The 15,885-nt window shown below is 36.5% G+C and overlaps 1 protein-coding gene across 5 annotated transcripts in view; it reads left to right on the plus strand.

Annotated features, from left to right (window-relative positions):
* Window positions 1–15,885, plus strand: part of LOC132851049 (latent-transforming growth factor beta-binding protein 4) — a 424,131-nt gene that overhangs the window by 11,217 nt on the left and 397,029 nt on the right. For 4 of the 5 annotated variants that reach the window (XM_060877626.1, XM_060877625.1, XM_060877624.1 and 1 more), the window contains exons 2-6: window positions 133–348; window positions 2,937–3,214; window positions 3,753–3,855; window positions 11,886–11,954; window positions 14,947–15,069. In XM_060877626.1, the coding sequence (XP_060733609.1) occupies window positions 133–348; window positions 2,937–3,214; window positions 3,753–3,855; window positions 11,886–11,954; window positions 14,947–15,069 (789 nt within the window). The remainder of the gene's footprint in view (window positions 1–132; window positions 349–2,936; window positions 3,215–3,752; window positions 3,856–11,885; window positions 11,955–14,946; window positions 15,070–15,885) is intronic. The other variant, XM_060877628.1, reaches the window with a different exon arrangement.

The raw sequence follows: 15,885 nt of genomic DNA on the forward strand, positions 1-15,885 counted from the left end.
TTATTTGCCTTATACTGTAAGTTTAATAAAGTGTCTACTCAGTGTCTACTCAGTATACAGTATGTGACACCTCTGGAATGACTTCGATTCAATTATATCTATCTACGTTTTTCTCGCTGTCTTTCTTTCTAGTTCTGTGCCCCATGTTGTGTAAAAACGGAGGTGTGTGCATTAAGAAAGATCGATGTCTCTGTCCTACCAACTTTACTGGAAAGTTCTGTCATATCCCTGTGACTTCATCCTCCACCACTTCCCACGAGATTGAGAAGCTTTCTCCAAGTGGTACTTTTCTGATGCGTTCGGAGTACTTCCTTCCCTTACAGAGTCGACAGCAGAACCAAACCAACGGTAAGATGAACTAACTGCATGTAGACTAAAGGAAAACTGTTGGGAACAATTTAATTTTTTGCACAACAGCTAATAGTCAGGGAAATGCAGTGAAATGCAAGATATTTTCACAAATGGTAGGTAGTTTGAACATAGTTTTACATATTATAAGACAACGCAACAAACCCGATATAAGATTATTACACTAAATTCTAGGTGTTCTTTCTACTTATTTCAAGCTTTACATTTCCTTGTATTGTAACAATATGAAGGTTGAGACATATACAAAGCTGCATTCTCAACTATTTTATGTAGGATGTAGATCTAGAAAATTTTACATTCAGTTTACAGTATAGAAGTTCACATAGTTTTATGTATTTCAGCAGTTAAAAAGAAATGTGAACCATGGGGAGAACATATAGAATTTCTTTTTAACTGCTGTATGTAACATTATTGTATTCAATAACAATTAATTGTCAATTTGTTTAACATTTTTTTGTTAGGCGGATCGGTATCTCTAAATTGTCTATAGTGTGAATTGGTATGTAAATGTGTGTGATTGTACGCCATATTTGTCAAGCAGGAAAATTAAAATCAGACGAGTTAATACTAGCATGAGAAGTGAGAAGGGGTGGGACTTACTGTACAGGAGATCGGTTAATATTAGAGATTTCGTAACACTATCACAACTGTCATTTATTCCAGATTCACATAGTAAATTATACACTCCTACACAAAATGAGTATTGTTTGGCAAGGAGTCCCGGTCTTGCAATCTCGTGACGATAGGGTAAACGTTTTTTTGTTGCACCACTCAAGAGCCTTACAGTCTTAAACATTCAAACATTTTTAACATTTCTCTCCAGAACACTATCACTATTTATCACTATCCATGCTGCTTTTAGAAAATAACACCCCTCTTTTCTGAGTGTAAATTAGTGAAGAGAATTCACTAAATTTGCGTATATTTCTGTAAATGTCTATATATGAAATTTGGCAAACTGTGGAAATCGTAGTAGCACATCACTTTGTGTAGTCAGATTTTTGGAAGTGACGGTTTATCATTTATTCACTGGTATCCATTTAAATAACTCTGTTTCATAACTGGGCTATTATGAACCCCCCTTAGTTGCATACTCATAACAAACTCCATATGGCTAAAGAGAACAGGCAATGATTATATTACATTTTAATCTCTTGTTTAACCTTCTCCTAATGCTCAGTACTTAGCAGCGCTAGGTTCTCTTGCCCCAGGTCATCCCATTACTTTTTTAGAGCAATAATTCTCAATATAAACCATATTGATGGAACTGGAGCCCCCAAAATCCTTCCTATGCTCAGGGCTTTCTTGCTCTGTCTATGACTCTGTGTTGTTTACACTGAAATCTTGCACAATTGAATTATTTTCACATATTTGGCTCATGGATATACTCTGGGGAGCACAGTAGATCTCATAGGCTGTTTGGTGTTAGAAACAGCTTTTTGTTAAACAGTTTATTTAATTAAGCATTTTATTCAATGGATGCATGTATAGTAGGGATGAAACTGCATTTTTAAAAGTCATGAACATTTTCTAAATAACTGTTATTAGTGTGACTGATAACTAATTTTTCTTCTCTGGTAATAAACAACTGTTTAAAAATGAAAATAGTAACTAATAATAACTAATAGTGATGTGTGATGTAACTATTGTATGCTGTTTATTAAGTCTGGTGTTTTAAAATGAACCTTAGATTATGTTCTTTTCTTCACTTCTCAGGGAATGGATGTAAACAAATATGACCTTTGGGCTTCAAATTGTCCAGCTGGATTTTCTTTTTTTTTTACTACATTATGATTAATAGGACTGGCTTAGTAATGTGCTAAAGCAGCATAAGAAACAATGCTTCAAATTAATTAATTAATTATTTCTTTCTTTCTTTCTTTCTTTCTTTCTTTCTTTCTTTCTTTCTTTCTTTTTTCTTTCTTTCTTTTTGTGTTTTGATAGTTATTTCAGCCTTATAGTGCTATAGAAAACAATAATTAACAACAACAACAACAAAAACAACAACAACAACAACAACAATAATAATAATAATAATAATAATAAAATGGCTTAGAACAAGGGGGGCACGGTGGCTTGGTGGTTAGCACGTTCGCCTCACACCTCCAGGGTTGGGGGTTCGATTCCTGCCTCCACCTTGTGTGTGTGGAGTTTGCATGTTCTCCCCCTGCCTCGGGGGGTTTCCTCCAGGTACTCTGGTTTCCTCCCCCGGTCCAAAGACATGCATGGTAGGTTGATTGGCATCTCTGGAAAATTGTCCGTAGTGTGTGATTACATGAGTGAATGAGAGCGTGTGTGTGTGCCCTGCGATGGGTTGGCACTCCATCCAGGTGTATCCTGCCTTGATGCCCGATGACGCCTGAGATAGGCACAGGCTCCCCGTGACCCGAAATAGTTCGGATAAGTGGTAGAAAATGAGTGAGAGTGAGAGTGGCTTAGAATAGGCTTAGCAAGTCCACTGAATGATGAAAAGGAAGAAATGGAGTGAAAGTACAATCAAGAAACATAAAATAACAAAAAAAACAGATTTACTGAAGGTGTGGGTGTGTGTGTGTGTGTGTATTCAGGGTCTCCACTGGTGACTGTTCGAGTGCATCATCCTCCTGAAGCAACGGTGAAGATCCACCAGGTGATGAAAGTCACTTCAAGTTCCAGCTCGGAGACGGTGGCACGATCATCAAGCCTCTCAGGTTCCCATGGTAGCAGCAAACATAGCAGCACATTTCTGTCAGACAGAGCAGAAGCTCCAAGTGCTCTTGTCCAGGCACAAACTTTCAGGGGAGACTCTATCTACACAGAGGCTTCTGGATTTAAATATTGCTTTAGAGAAGTCCGCAATGGACAGGTGAGAAACACACATCTAACAATCTAGCAATCTTTTGACAAGTGAAAATGATGACTGAATGGCTTCTGTAGGAAAACAATTAGAAACAGTGGCTTCAAGCCGTTCCTGATTACGATACTATAAGAGTATGACAAAAAACACCAATTGCACTACCCTACTATGGATTATGCTTTAGTAAGCACTATGAAGTTTAGGGAATAACTTCATAAAAATTATCCACTACACAGAACATGACATAGTACTGTACATGGCACACTGTTTACTACAGTAGTATGTGGTTTAGGATTAAACTGATGCAGCAGTGCTTACAAATGAACTGCAGTGATGCATCAGTACAGATTTTGGTATCCATCTAATACTGTGCTAATTTTCTTATATTTATTAAAACTGCTCCAGTACCAACATCTCATACCCTGTGCTGCTATGTAATGTAAGCCTAGTGTACTTTGATGTACAACATGACATGACTGGCTATATTTTTCACCACTCAAGCACAATTCAGATTATCACTAATGAGCCTTCTGTTTGTCTTCCACAGTGCAGTTCTCCCCTGCCTGGGCTCCGCAGTCAGGAAACGTGCTGCAGGGGAGATGGTTTAGCATGGGGAATAAAAGAGTGTACACTCTGCCCTCCAATATCAGGTAAGCCTAGGATACACACACACACAAACACACACACAAACAGAGTAATTTCTTCTCATCCCACAAATAAGCAGTTCTCCTTATTTGTATATGACTGCAATATTTATCCCACCATAAATATTTAATTTAACTTATTTTACTAGGTTTGGTATTAGCCTCACAAAACACTTTCAGAACAATTTCCACAGTCATTTGTTCCAGATATATACACATACAAGCTTAAATGTTCCCTGTAATGCATAAGTCCTGCTAACATAAATTTGTGCTTATCACTCTATAGTATCAGCGACATAGTTAACACAAAAAGTGAGTCACCATCATTCTGATTTTGTTTGCGTGTCCTATTGAACATAGTTTTCTTTACCAGCTAGTCCTTGGTTGTGGAACAAAAATGGGCTTTTTGTGTTTATTTGCTCATTCTGTCAAATGACCTCAGCTAAAACATGTACAGCCTCTCTCCAGAAACACACAAGACCATCACTATGCTAGTGTTGAGTCTATTTAGATTGAGAAGGGCTGTGGATTATGTCATTGAGTAAAAGTCTGAGTAGCAGCCACTAGCACTGGGTGTGGTGTCTTGATTTAACAGCATGACAGACAACCCTGGTAGTGCTGTGGCCTTTGCAAATAATCTGGTTCTTTGAGACAGTATTTTTTTTTAAGATTGAGGGCTAGCCTGCCTGTCTGAAAAACTGTTTTTCCCATTTGGGAAATATGAGACAAATAGACCCTGTGATGCTACTGATATTTCATAAGTATGCTCCAGGCCTACACATGCACCAACAATAAAATGCATCTATTTAAATATTGATGCCTGTATTGTTATATAAATATATAGGCAGATATCATGGTTGTGCATATGCAATAAACAATACTACTGTACCTCACAGCTCCATGGTTCCCAGCTTGATTCAGCTTGGGATCCTGTCTATGCAGAGATTTGAATTTTATCCTTCTGTTTTGGATTCCTCCAGGTTGCCTGGTTTCTACCAACTGCCCCAAAACATGCCAGTAGGTAGATTAGCTACACTAACTTGCACCCACATGTTAATGAGTGCATGCATGGTGCCATGAGGTGGACTGGTATCCCATCCAGGGTGAATACCCATCTTAAAACCACATGAGAATAAAGCAGTTACTTTGAATTAATATATATGTAAGGATTTGCTGGACGTACAGTAAATGCACATATAAATAAAATTATTTACATAATTATTCGTTTTATTTCAGCAAAAGAGACAATGAACAACACCATGACTGTTTTTTAAAAAATGAGAGCTGGTAAGAAATTAAAAGTGTCAGCTTTTACTGATGAACTTAAGTTCCAATTACTAGAGTCAAGTGGGTCAATATAATAGCGACTTAAGTTTTATTTTTGTTAACCAGCAAACATACATGTTACTATTTCTGAAGAGAATGGCTTATATTACACCACGGAGTAGTTCATTAATATTAGCTAACCTAGCCAGCTACTTAAATGTCACTTGCACTTGCATGTTCTGTCTGGGGCTTCATACTGTATGTTCAGTTTGCTAGGTTGTAGCTAGAGAGTACTAGCCAAGTCTCCTAATAGGCTATCTGATACTAAAGGATCTATTGCAATGACATCACACAGTTATGATTGTGATTGGCTGTCATCACCTATAAACAGATCAATTGCAGTAGGTGTATAGTAAATAGAAGTAGGGAAAAAAAAATCAAAAAGGCAAGATGAAAAGCAGCTGAGTGGATTCCAGTGCATTATGGTATTCAGTATTCAGCCCAGTTATCTTGATTAGCTCTTTAAAACTTGACCATTAGCTAATGGATGATGACTGCAAGTCAGACTAGTTACAGTAAGTGTAAAATTAAACACAGTTTTAAAAAATGATCAATGTCAATTAGTATGGATATGAACTATCAAAAAGTTTTGACCAGTTAGAGAGTCATAGTCAGTCCTGGATGACCAGTTTCTATTTACGAAGAGACAAAGATTGGTATGAAAATCATAAGGTACATTTGTCTTGTCTGGCGAGCGTTGAAGTTGTATTTCAATAGTTTGCACGCTTTCATTCAGGGAGGAAGGATCTGATTTAGGACTGGCAGGATATATACAAGGGTTGGACAAAATAATGTGAACACAGGTGAAATGCGTAATATCTCTATTAATTAGATGATGGACCACCATTTGTATTTAATACAACTTCCAACCTTCTTGGAATAGATTCATTCAACTTCTGAATACCTACTAGTGGAATTTTGTACCATTTATAAAATTTCACCAAACCCACATTGTTTTGGTGATATTTAAGTCAGATGATTGAGCTGGCCAGGGCTGTTGAAGTTCATACTGGTGCTCCTCAAGCCAAGACTGCATTGCTTTGGCTGTGTGTATGAGTGCATTATCATCTTGAAAAATAGCATCCTGGAAACAACATTTGGGCCATTGGATGCACCTAATCCCTTAGAATTACCAAATAATTACTGCCAGTAACTTGACCATGTAGGCTAATGATGGAGCCAACAGAATTCCAAGATATGGTCAGCCAATTCATCACAGATCCACCCCAATGTTTGACAGCTAGAACTAGAAATTCCAATTTATGTGCTTCCTTGGGGGTCCTCCATACATAAACTCAACCTGCTATTGGGAATAATGTAAATGATGATTCATCAGATCACATCAATTGTTTCCAGTCTTCAGCTGTCCAGGTTTTGTGATCATGGCACCAGCTTTTTTGCATTTTTTTAAGTGTGTCTTAAATTAACCATTGCTGCACACTTACCTAGACAATATATAGTGATGAAAAATAAATAAGTGATAATAAATTCATTCATTTTTTACAGCAGCTTAATAAATAATAAATAATATTAACCCATATAACAATGGGAGTTCATGGTATTTTGTCCATCCCATGTATGTGAAAGTGCATCTGCTTAGGGGTTTATTGGCCATGGAGTTTTCATATGATCATATGAAAAAAGGGCCTGAATTGCTCAGGTATATCAGGTATATTTTAAATTTGTGTGATTGGTCAATATGACAAAAGCCAACCAGGTCCACCACCTCCCTAGCGCTAGCTTCACAACTATGAGCACACAGTTATCTTATAAGTAGTTAAATTTTGTTCTAATTCCTCTTGTTAAGGAAATATAGGATTCAGGATCTATCTATCCTTGTTTGATTGCTTTAAAAGCTTGATCGGTTTGCCTGTCCCAGATGGGTCTCTTGGAGCCACCATATAGAAGCGGTCAGTGCCACACTAGCAATGGAGAGACAATTCTTTTGAACTGCAAGCAAGTTTGCAAAATTGCTTATGAAGGCCTAAAACAGCATAACCACATTTTCAAAATGGCCAGAACTGAAAGCAAATTTCCACTTGTCATCTTCTCTTATGCTGAGAAGATCCAGATTACTGAATCTGCTTAGATGCTTTAGTTATTCAAGGGCTGTAGGGACCACAGTATAGGGATAACAATAATGCTGCTATGGTAATCAGTGCATCAATGCCAATCCTTTTTATAGACGCTATATTTCACTTGGTTTGGTGCACAGTTTAAGAAAGAGAATATATACAATATTTAGCTGTGTTGTGTTAGGGAAATGCTCTACAGTGCAGGAAGATGGCCTATGAGGAGGAAGGGTACATGTCTTTGTTTTGCTAAATATTCTTAAACTTGGAACAAGAGCCAAGAATTTTTGTGGATTGTTGGGTTGAATATGGACTCTCTGGGGAGGTGGAAGCTATATTGATGATCAGTTTTATACAAATATACAAAGACTATATTATTATCTCTCTCTAACAAATAGATATGAGAGTTATTTTCCCTTTTTCCATTGCAATCGGTGATATTTGTTGGATTTAGCCAATAAGAATATGGTTGTCACATTGTTGAAGGCACTGGCTTTGAGCTGGACAGGATGAGTGCCATAGATACTTGCCATCTATAGATCTATCGGTTCTTGTAGTGCTTGTCTGGGCACTTGCAGGGCTTACAATGTCCTGTCCTTAAAAAGGTTTCCTGCAGTTCTGGTGGCGATATGTACTGAAAGGTGAAAGGATGTCTGAATGATGTATCACCACAGGTAAGAAGAATGATTTGAGATATATTGCTATTGCTACCTGCCATGTCAGTGGTTACATCCGCATGCAACCCTTGACAAAACGTAGAGGTGAGGGTGGGTTTGTTCCCTCTGCTACCTGCTACAAAGGTTCAAAATTCTGGTGCATACTCACCTGCTGTAAATTATCCTCCAATCTCTCTTCCATCAACAGGACAATAGAAAACACTGTGTAACAGTTTTAAAAACCGCAGAAGCCCAGTCCAGAGCTCTACATTACTGTTTACATGTCACTATTATATTTGCACAAAGTGAATAGATTAGATGAGGTAAGCACTAACACAGAACAGATTATTAGGTTTATTGAGTATGTTGGAATAGCATCTATTTGTATTTGTTGTTTCTCAATATTAAGGTGTCGTTGGTTGGTGATGGAAAAATGTATCCCATTAACCTGCTGCATCCATGTTCTCAGCAACAGAAAGGACAAGATGAAAATCAGGTCAAAAATACTCAGGTGTCATTATTCCTTAAGTGATGTATTCATTGTTTACTTCCTGGTTATGCATGTGATCCTGTTTCTGATCTGGTGATAGGTAGTGTAGTCTGGCTCATGACTAATGTTGACATGGCATGACAATGTTTATGCTGAAATTGTCATCCCATACTGTATGTTGTCAACACTGATGCTTGATAAAATCCATCAAGCATCAGAACAGATTTCCTAAAGAATTACATGATGAATGAAGAAATCGTTTATTAAATAACTTTGGACTTGCATCTGGATAGATAACGAAGTGTGATAAAGATGCAAGTTCAGGTAAGGCACTTTAATGAGTATAGCAAACCATTCGAAAATGCCAGGCAAAAAGCAAAGTCCAAAAAAAGGCAATGACAAGGCAGATAACACACAGGATTCCAGAGGCAGGCAGACTGAAAAACAGAGAATGAGAATAGATGATCAAAATCCAGGGTAAAGATTACAACAAAAACGGCCCTGTAATGACAGTACACAAGGACACTGTGCAAATCCTTTGCAGTGGATATGAAACACACAATGGTTTAAATACATACACAAATCAGGAAGAAGTCTGAAAACAGGTGAGACTAATCAAGACACACAAGGGTAACAACCAGTGACAATATAAGGGTGGAGACGTGTCATGATCTGAAACTAAACACACTTGGTAAAACAAACAAACCAAGCAGAGGAGCAAAACCAGCAGTAACCCAAGCTGAACTTTATTACAGTACAAAGAATGTTTGTCCTATATAAAGCTTCACTTAAAATTTTCTAATAAAAGTTATAAATATTTTTTAAAAATAAAATCCACACTTGTAATCAGGAGGATCCCTGAGCATGGGAAGAACTTTTTAGAACTTTCGAAATAGTTGCCATCAAAATGTTTATATTAATCAACACTAGGACAAAAGGGGCAGTTTTAAGAAGAACGTTACAGCTTTACTGTAACACACCTCTGATCAGAAGGAACAACTACAGAAGCGTTCTGTCAAAGTTGATCATGTTAATTACGTAGTTGCATAAATCTCCTTTGCACAATATTCAGGCTGGGCCAGCATGATTAAGCAAGAACATCATGTGTTATGAAGTCTGACCCAAGGGACGTCTGACTAATACACAGACCCGATGAGAACATGAAAACCTGGAAAAATATTTAGCACGGCTTTAAATTCTGAGCAAGATGTTCTGCTTTTGGGTTTCAGTGCAGCTTTATTATCATTCACAATATACACTGCAATCTAAACCAATGTTTAAGTTTTATTTTATACTCAGATAGAAAATCTGAAAGGTTTTAGCTTAACAACAAAGTCTTATTACATTTCAGTTCTGTATATACTGAATAATTATTGTATAATGTTCACACTTCACAAAAACACTTAATGGACAGCAATTAATACATGGATAAATGAATGAATGCTGCATTATTGATGCTGTCATGGAAAATGCGGTGTTCCAACAGCACAGTACTAAATGAACTGCAGATACAGAATGAGGAACCACATCTGGGAATTCAGAGGAAATGAGAAAATACTATTTGAGCTGGTTGAGCTCATTCATATCACTCAAATGAAAAACCTTTTTTTATTAGTACTATTTCCAGTGGCAACAGATTAGTGGACAGTAGTGGACATACACCAATCAGCCATAATATGAAAACCATTGACAGGTGAAGTGAATAACATTGATTACCTTGTCACAATGGAACCTGTAAAGAATTGGGGTATATTAGTAACTAAGTGAACAGTCAGTTCTCAAATTTGTTGGAAGCAGGAAAAACAGTCAAGTGTAAGGATCTGAGGGTCAGAGTATCTTCAAAACACCAGGTCTTGTTGGGTATTCTCAATATGCAGTGGTTAGTACATACTAGAAGTGGTCCAAGGAAGAACAACCAGTGATCCAACAATAGTGTCTTGGGCAACCAAGACTCACTAATTCACATAGGGAGCAAATGTTAGTCTGTCTTGTCTGATCCCATAGAAGAGCTACCGTAGTACAAATAGCTAAAAACATTAATGCTGGCTATGAAAACAAGGTGTCAGAACACACAGTGCATCACAGCTGATGTGTATTGCTGTATATGTTTGGTGACACAAGGAAGACCTACACAGTATTAGGCTGGTGATTTTAATGTTATGGCTGACTGGTGTAGATCAGCTCATAGTGATCGTTCAGTATGTTGAATACATTGCAAGCCCAAAAAATGAATGAGTATGAAATAAATTGTTACTCTTGAATTGTGGAATATATGAATATAAGCTCCAAATGCTATTTTTTTAGACATTTCATTTAATTAAATTTAATTAATTTAATTTTTAAAAACAACAATGTCTTTGTTCTCCTAGAACCCCCAGCCTGAGGCTGCTTACATCAGACAGCTAATATGTGTAGCTAAATGAAAACATGATATTGTTCATAACAGAGTAAACCATATTGACCCACCTTAGCCTCATTTAGGAGGTAACTAAAGGGACCCTGCAATGTGATGCAGAATATAAATGTATGATGTATCCTTGCACAGAAATGAACAGCTGTTGACTGCAAGCCATAAAGCAGAAATCTAGGAACACTACAGTCGCATGGTCACAGTTCACAATACAGTAGATTAAAAAAACAACTTCAGCATGTTTATGTAGTGACTAAGTATTAAGATCTGAGATTTCGAATAGTATGTTGGATGATTTTTATAAAGCAGCATGTGAGGGGAAATAGAAGATTAATCTGAAACCCTTAGAGAAATGATCAGAGAGGAAGACATGTCTCTTCTTGGCATCTTCTTCATTTAGAAAACCAGCGTGTAATGTCTTTGATCTCTGTAAAGAAGTGTGTTCATCAGCTCTTGTTTTTAAACCTGGGAAAAGTATATATTTAAATATAAAAGAGATATTATCATTATATGAAGATACTGAAGCCAAAAGTTAAACTTTTTTGTATTATGTTTCTTATGTTCTGTGAAGCTGCTTTGAGACAATGTCCATTGTTAAAAGTGTTATACACATAAATTTGAATTGAAAAATAGTCTGACATTAAGACCAATAATCAAAGACGCCATCACACTTTACTAATATGATTCACCAATTCATGCTAACTAACTATAATATAAATAGGAAATATGGAGATTGATAATGGAAAACCTCTGAACTTTGGTACTGTACAGTATTTAAAAAAATAGCAATACAACAACTTTGACTCATGCTGAGCTCTTAAAAAAATGCTCTCTTTTGTCAATGTTGACTGTGTGTGTGTGTGTTTGAATTACTCTTATGAATTACTCTTGCTGTGTTTTTTTGTTAATATGTTTTGAGTGAAGAAAAGAGAAAACTATGAGATTTGCATTTACAGCTGTCACATCACAGTCTTATGGGTAATCCCTAGGACAATACTACTGAAATGAAGCAGAGAAAATAAAATTTAGGCCTATACTGTATATAAGCAAGATATGACAGTAAATGTTTGTTTTCTTTACAGGAAGTGGTACAAATGGAGAGAAAAGCTGTCCGAAAGGCTTTGAAAGGGTTAATGGTACACAGTGTGTGGGTATGTACAATAATCACTTTGATATTTATAACAGGAAGTGTCTTTTTGTGTATGTGTATGTATGTGTATGTATATATGGGTGTTAAATTATTACAATATTATTAGTAGTTGAAGTCTCATATTATATTGATCACTTATACAGCAGTTGGTTCTGGTTATCTAATGAGACAGTATAGGGGTATCAGCAAAGGTACTTTTTACTTTGAACTTAGCTCATTCAAGCAGATTTTAGAATTTCTTATCTCTTATACATAGATTGCTGGTTTATGTGAATGGCGGTCATAAGTACCATCATATTATGATAGCATAGCATAATAAAGAAATAAGAAATAAGAAAATAAAACTACTAATCTACTATCTGCAAGTGATCCTTTTAACAATAAAATGTAAAAAAAATATTCAGGTAGTTTGCTAGACCACTTTTCTCTAATCATTTTCTTCATTGCTTACAGTTTTGTCGTCTTCAAGAAAATTAAGTTGTAAGCAGTGTTGACTGCCCTACTGGTAATTTGTCAACTGCACACTGCTCTGTCTGTGTGTATTTACTTATCCAGTGCATGAAACATTGTGGGTGGGTTAATTATCTGCGTGTGATGTTCCTTGCAAATCTGCCAATCAGATAAGTGATGTCACATAGCACAATATTAAAACCTGTGTGTGTGTGTGTGTGTGTGTGTGTGTGTGTGTGTGTGTGTGTGTGTGTGTGTGTGTGTGTGTGGTTTGAGGGGTGGGGATGTTGGGGGTTGTGACTTATCTCTCAGCTGGAGACAAACTGTCTATGACTCACTCTGCTTCGGAGAACAGTTTATTCCCAGCTAAGATACAAATAAGAAACCTTGTCTCTCTCTCTGTGTGTGTGTGTGTGTGTGTGTGTGTGTGTGTGTGTGTGTGTGTGTGTGTGTGTGTGTGAGTGTGTCCATGTACATCCTGAATCTCAACTGTGTTATTACATAACTATAAAAGATTAGTTCATGTTATAAAAGTAAAATGAATAAATTTCATGTAAAGTATTTATTGCAAAACATAAAACTCATGTTATTGAGAGAGAACTTTTTTAAAAATTTGTCCCATAATGTTAATATATATTAAACATTATAAGCTTTTGTGAACCTTTGCAATCTGTTAACAATATAGACTCAAATACCAATATACACTTGCTGTCCACTTAAATAGAAACACCTGTACACTTGCACATTCATGCATTTATATAAGCAGTCAATCATGTGACAGTAGCACAATCCATATAATCATGCAAGTACAAGTAAAGAGCTTATTAAATGTTCACATCAAACATCATTTGCCCACTTTGGTTACTTTATTTGTAGCATGGTATATTTTTTTACTAGATGGTCTTGTTTGAGTATTTTAGAAACTGCTAATCTGGGACTTTGACACACAACAGTCTTTAGAGTTTACAGAGAATGGTGTGAAAAACCAAAAACTGTGTCACACTGATCCTGTGTGCAGAGGATCTACAGGCTGAATACACTTTGTTGATGAGAAAGATCAGGGGAGAATGAACAGCCTAGTCTGAGCTAACTATAAGGCTAACAAACCCATGATGGCTATCATGGGCACACCCAAACCCAAAATTAGAGAAAAAAGTCTGTTCAGTTTTGGTCTGTGTCCATTGTGGCCTTCGATTCTTGTTATTGGCTGCCAGGAGTGAAACTTTTGCTATTTTCCATCCACCCAATATTTGATGTGCATTCTGATGCTTTTATAGTTGTAAAGAATGCTTGTTTGAGTTACTATAGACTTGCAGTTTGATCATTTTGGTCTGATATCTCTCAACAAGTGATCAATTTTCTCCCATTCTGATGCTTGATGTGAACATCCACTGAATCCACTAGATGATTGGATGTTTAGATAGCTGCATAAATGAGAAGGTATACAAGCATTTCTCTTTATACAGTGTTTTCAATGGTGCACACAATGATGGCAGGAGATTTAATTAAATCATGCTAGATTAAGGGATTGTACTACCATTTTGGAAGGGTCAGTTTGTGTTGCATACTATAAATAAAGATTACAAATGTGCTGTGAGAGTTTACTGAGATTTTTCATGGATGAATGCCAAGCAACAGCATATGGATTAAATCAGTCTAATGTTGGTGTGTATACATTCGCCCAGAATGGGGTAGTGATCTGAATATACTATGTACATTTCCAGTCATCTTTTCATAGATTGAGCGTTCTTTGAGGGCCTATTCTTTTGTCAGTTTACATCGCGCTATAGTTTACAAATGAATCGGTTCAATACCCACAGATCTACATAGCGTAAATGTGACACAATCACACTGTCATAGCTCAGTTATATTGCCTTCATTGATCACCAAAATTATAGTATTGTATTGTTGTATTATGACAATTCAAATGAGCATATATGTCATTGTATCTTAGCCTAAAGTGGGTATCAAAATGTCTAAACAGCCATTTAATGCAAATAATTAAACCAAGATACATCATATATCATTATCTATGTGATAGAAACCAATAAAATTCAAGAACAATAATTAAAATGAAAAAGCTTAAATAATACCTTGTTAAATCAGCTTTTCTGAACATCATATTCCAAAGGCCAATTGTCTGTTATTTCAGAGGTTAGTATGGAATCCTCTCGAAGGGCCTCTCTCTTTCACAAGTCATGAAGAATTGTATTTATGCCATGGCTTTGAACATGCTAAGGATATTATCATCCTCAAACTAAGATTATATACAACAAACTCCAGCTGTTAATGTAAAAGTACAGGGACAAGGAGGGACTGGAACATGTATATTTCTATAGTAGAATTTATAAAGCACACTCTGCTTGGGTATAATATGTGTATATTTATCATATACCATATAGCATATGAGTGAGATTCTGGTTCCATTTGTGTGAACAAACTCACAGAAAATCAATTTTAGCATCAGTTGGATGGAAACAACATGACCCACAAGACCCCCTTATGCACCCACACACCTACCTCTCATCTTCCTCCTGGTGTAGATATTAACGAGTGCTTGCAGCCGGGTTTCTGTGAGAACGGCAAGTGTGTGAACACCCGTGGGAGCTACAGCTGTGTTTGCAAACCTGGTTTCTTATTGGATGCTTCACATGGCCTCTGTATCTGTAAGTAAAGGGAAAATGCTAGAGCGTTGAAAGCTGAAGACTCAAACAGCTACTATGCAGAGTCAGGTCCAGATGTCTGAGTTCACTGCCAACATGGAATAAACATTCTAAACATTTTATTAACTAAACTAGTAGGTCAGAAAAGATTTAATGTATTCTTAACATTTGCGTATAAGAAAATAATGTAGAGTTATAAGACCTTTCTTTATTTCTTTCAACATATGAGGAGGGAACGATGACGTGCTTTGTAGGCTTATCTCTAAATTGTCATAAGTGTGTGTGAGATTGTAACCTATGATGGGTTGGTACCCTGCTTTATGCCTCAAGTCCACTTGGATAGGCTCCAGGCTCTTTGCAACCCTGCATAGAATATGGGTTACAATTAAAACTTAAGGTGTGATAGATGTCAGGTCTTGTGAAAGATGTGGGCGACGCTTCACTTAATATTAGCTGAACCCACTTTAATGGGAAGATGGGAAGAAGAAATATGTATAGACTGAAATGTCAGCAGTTACTCAGAATGCTTAAACTCCTCATTGCTGAATAGTCCAGTGTCTAAAACGCTACTAACTGTGTAGTGATAGTACTGACACTCAGGAATCCTTTCTTAAATAATAAATTAAATGTTTCCTGAAAACAGAATCATTAAAAGCTTGATGATGTAGTTTTCTTTGTTATGGTACTGTTTCTTGATCCATTTATTATTAGCTTCAGATTATGTAGATTTGCCATGCAAATGATTTGTTTACTACAGAAATAATGATGTATTGGAATAAGCAAACTAATAGAAACCATTATGTTATGGGCTGTGTTGTT

Source organism: Tachysurus vachellii, chromosome 9, assembly GCF_030014155.1.
Source record: "Tachysurus vachellii isolate PV-2020 chromosome 9, HZAU_Pvac_v1, whole genome shotgun sequence".
In the NCBI taxonomy this organism is placed as follows: domain Eukaryota; kingdom Metazoa; phylum Chordata; class Actinopteri; order Siluriformes; family Bagridae; genus Tachysurus; species Tachysurus vachellii.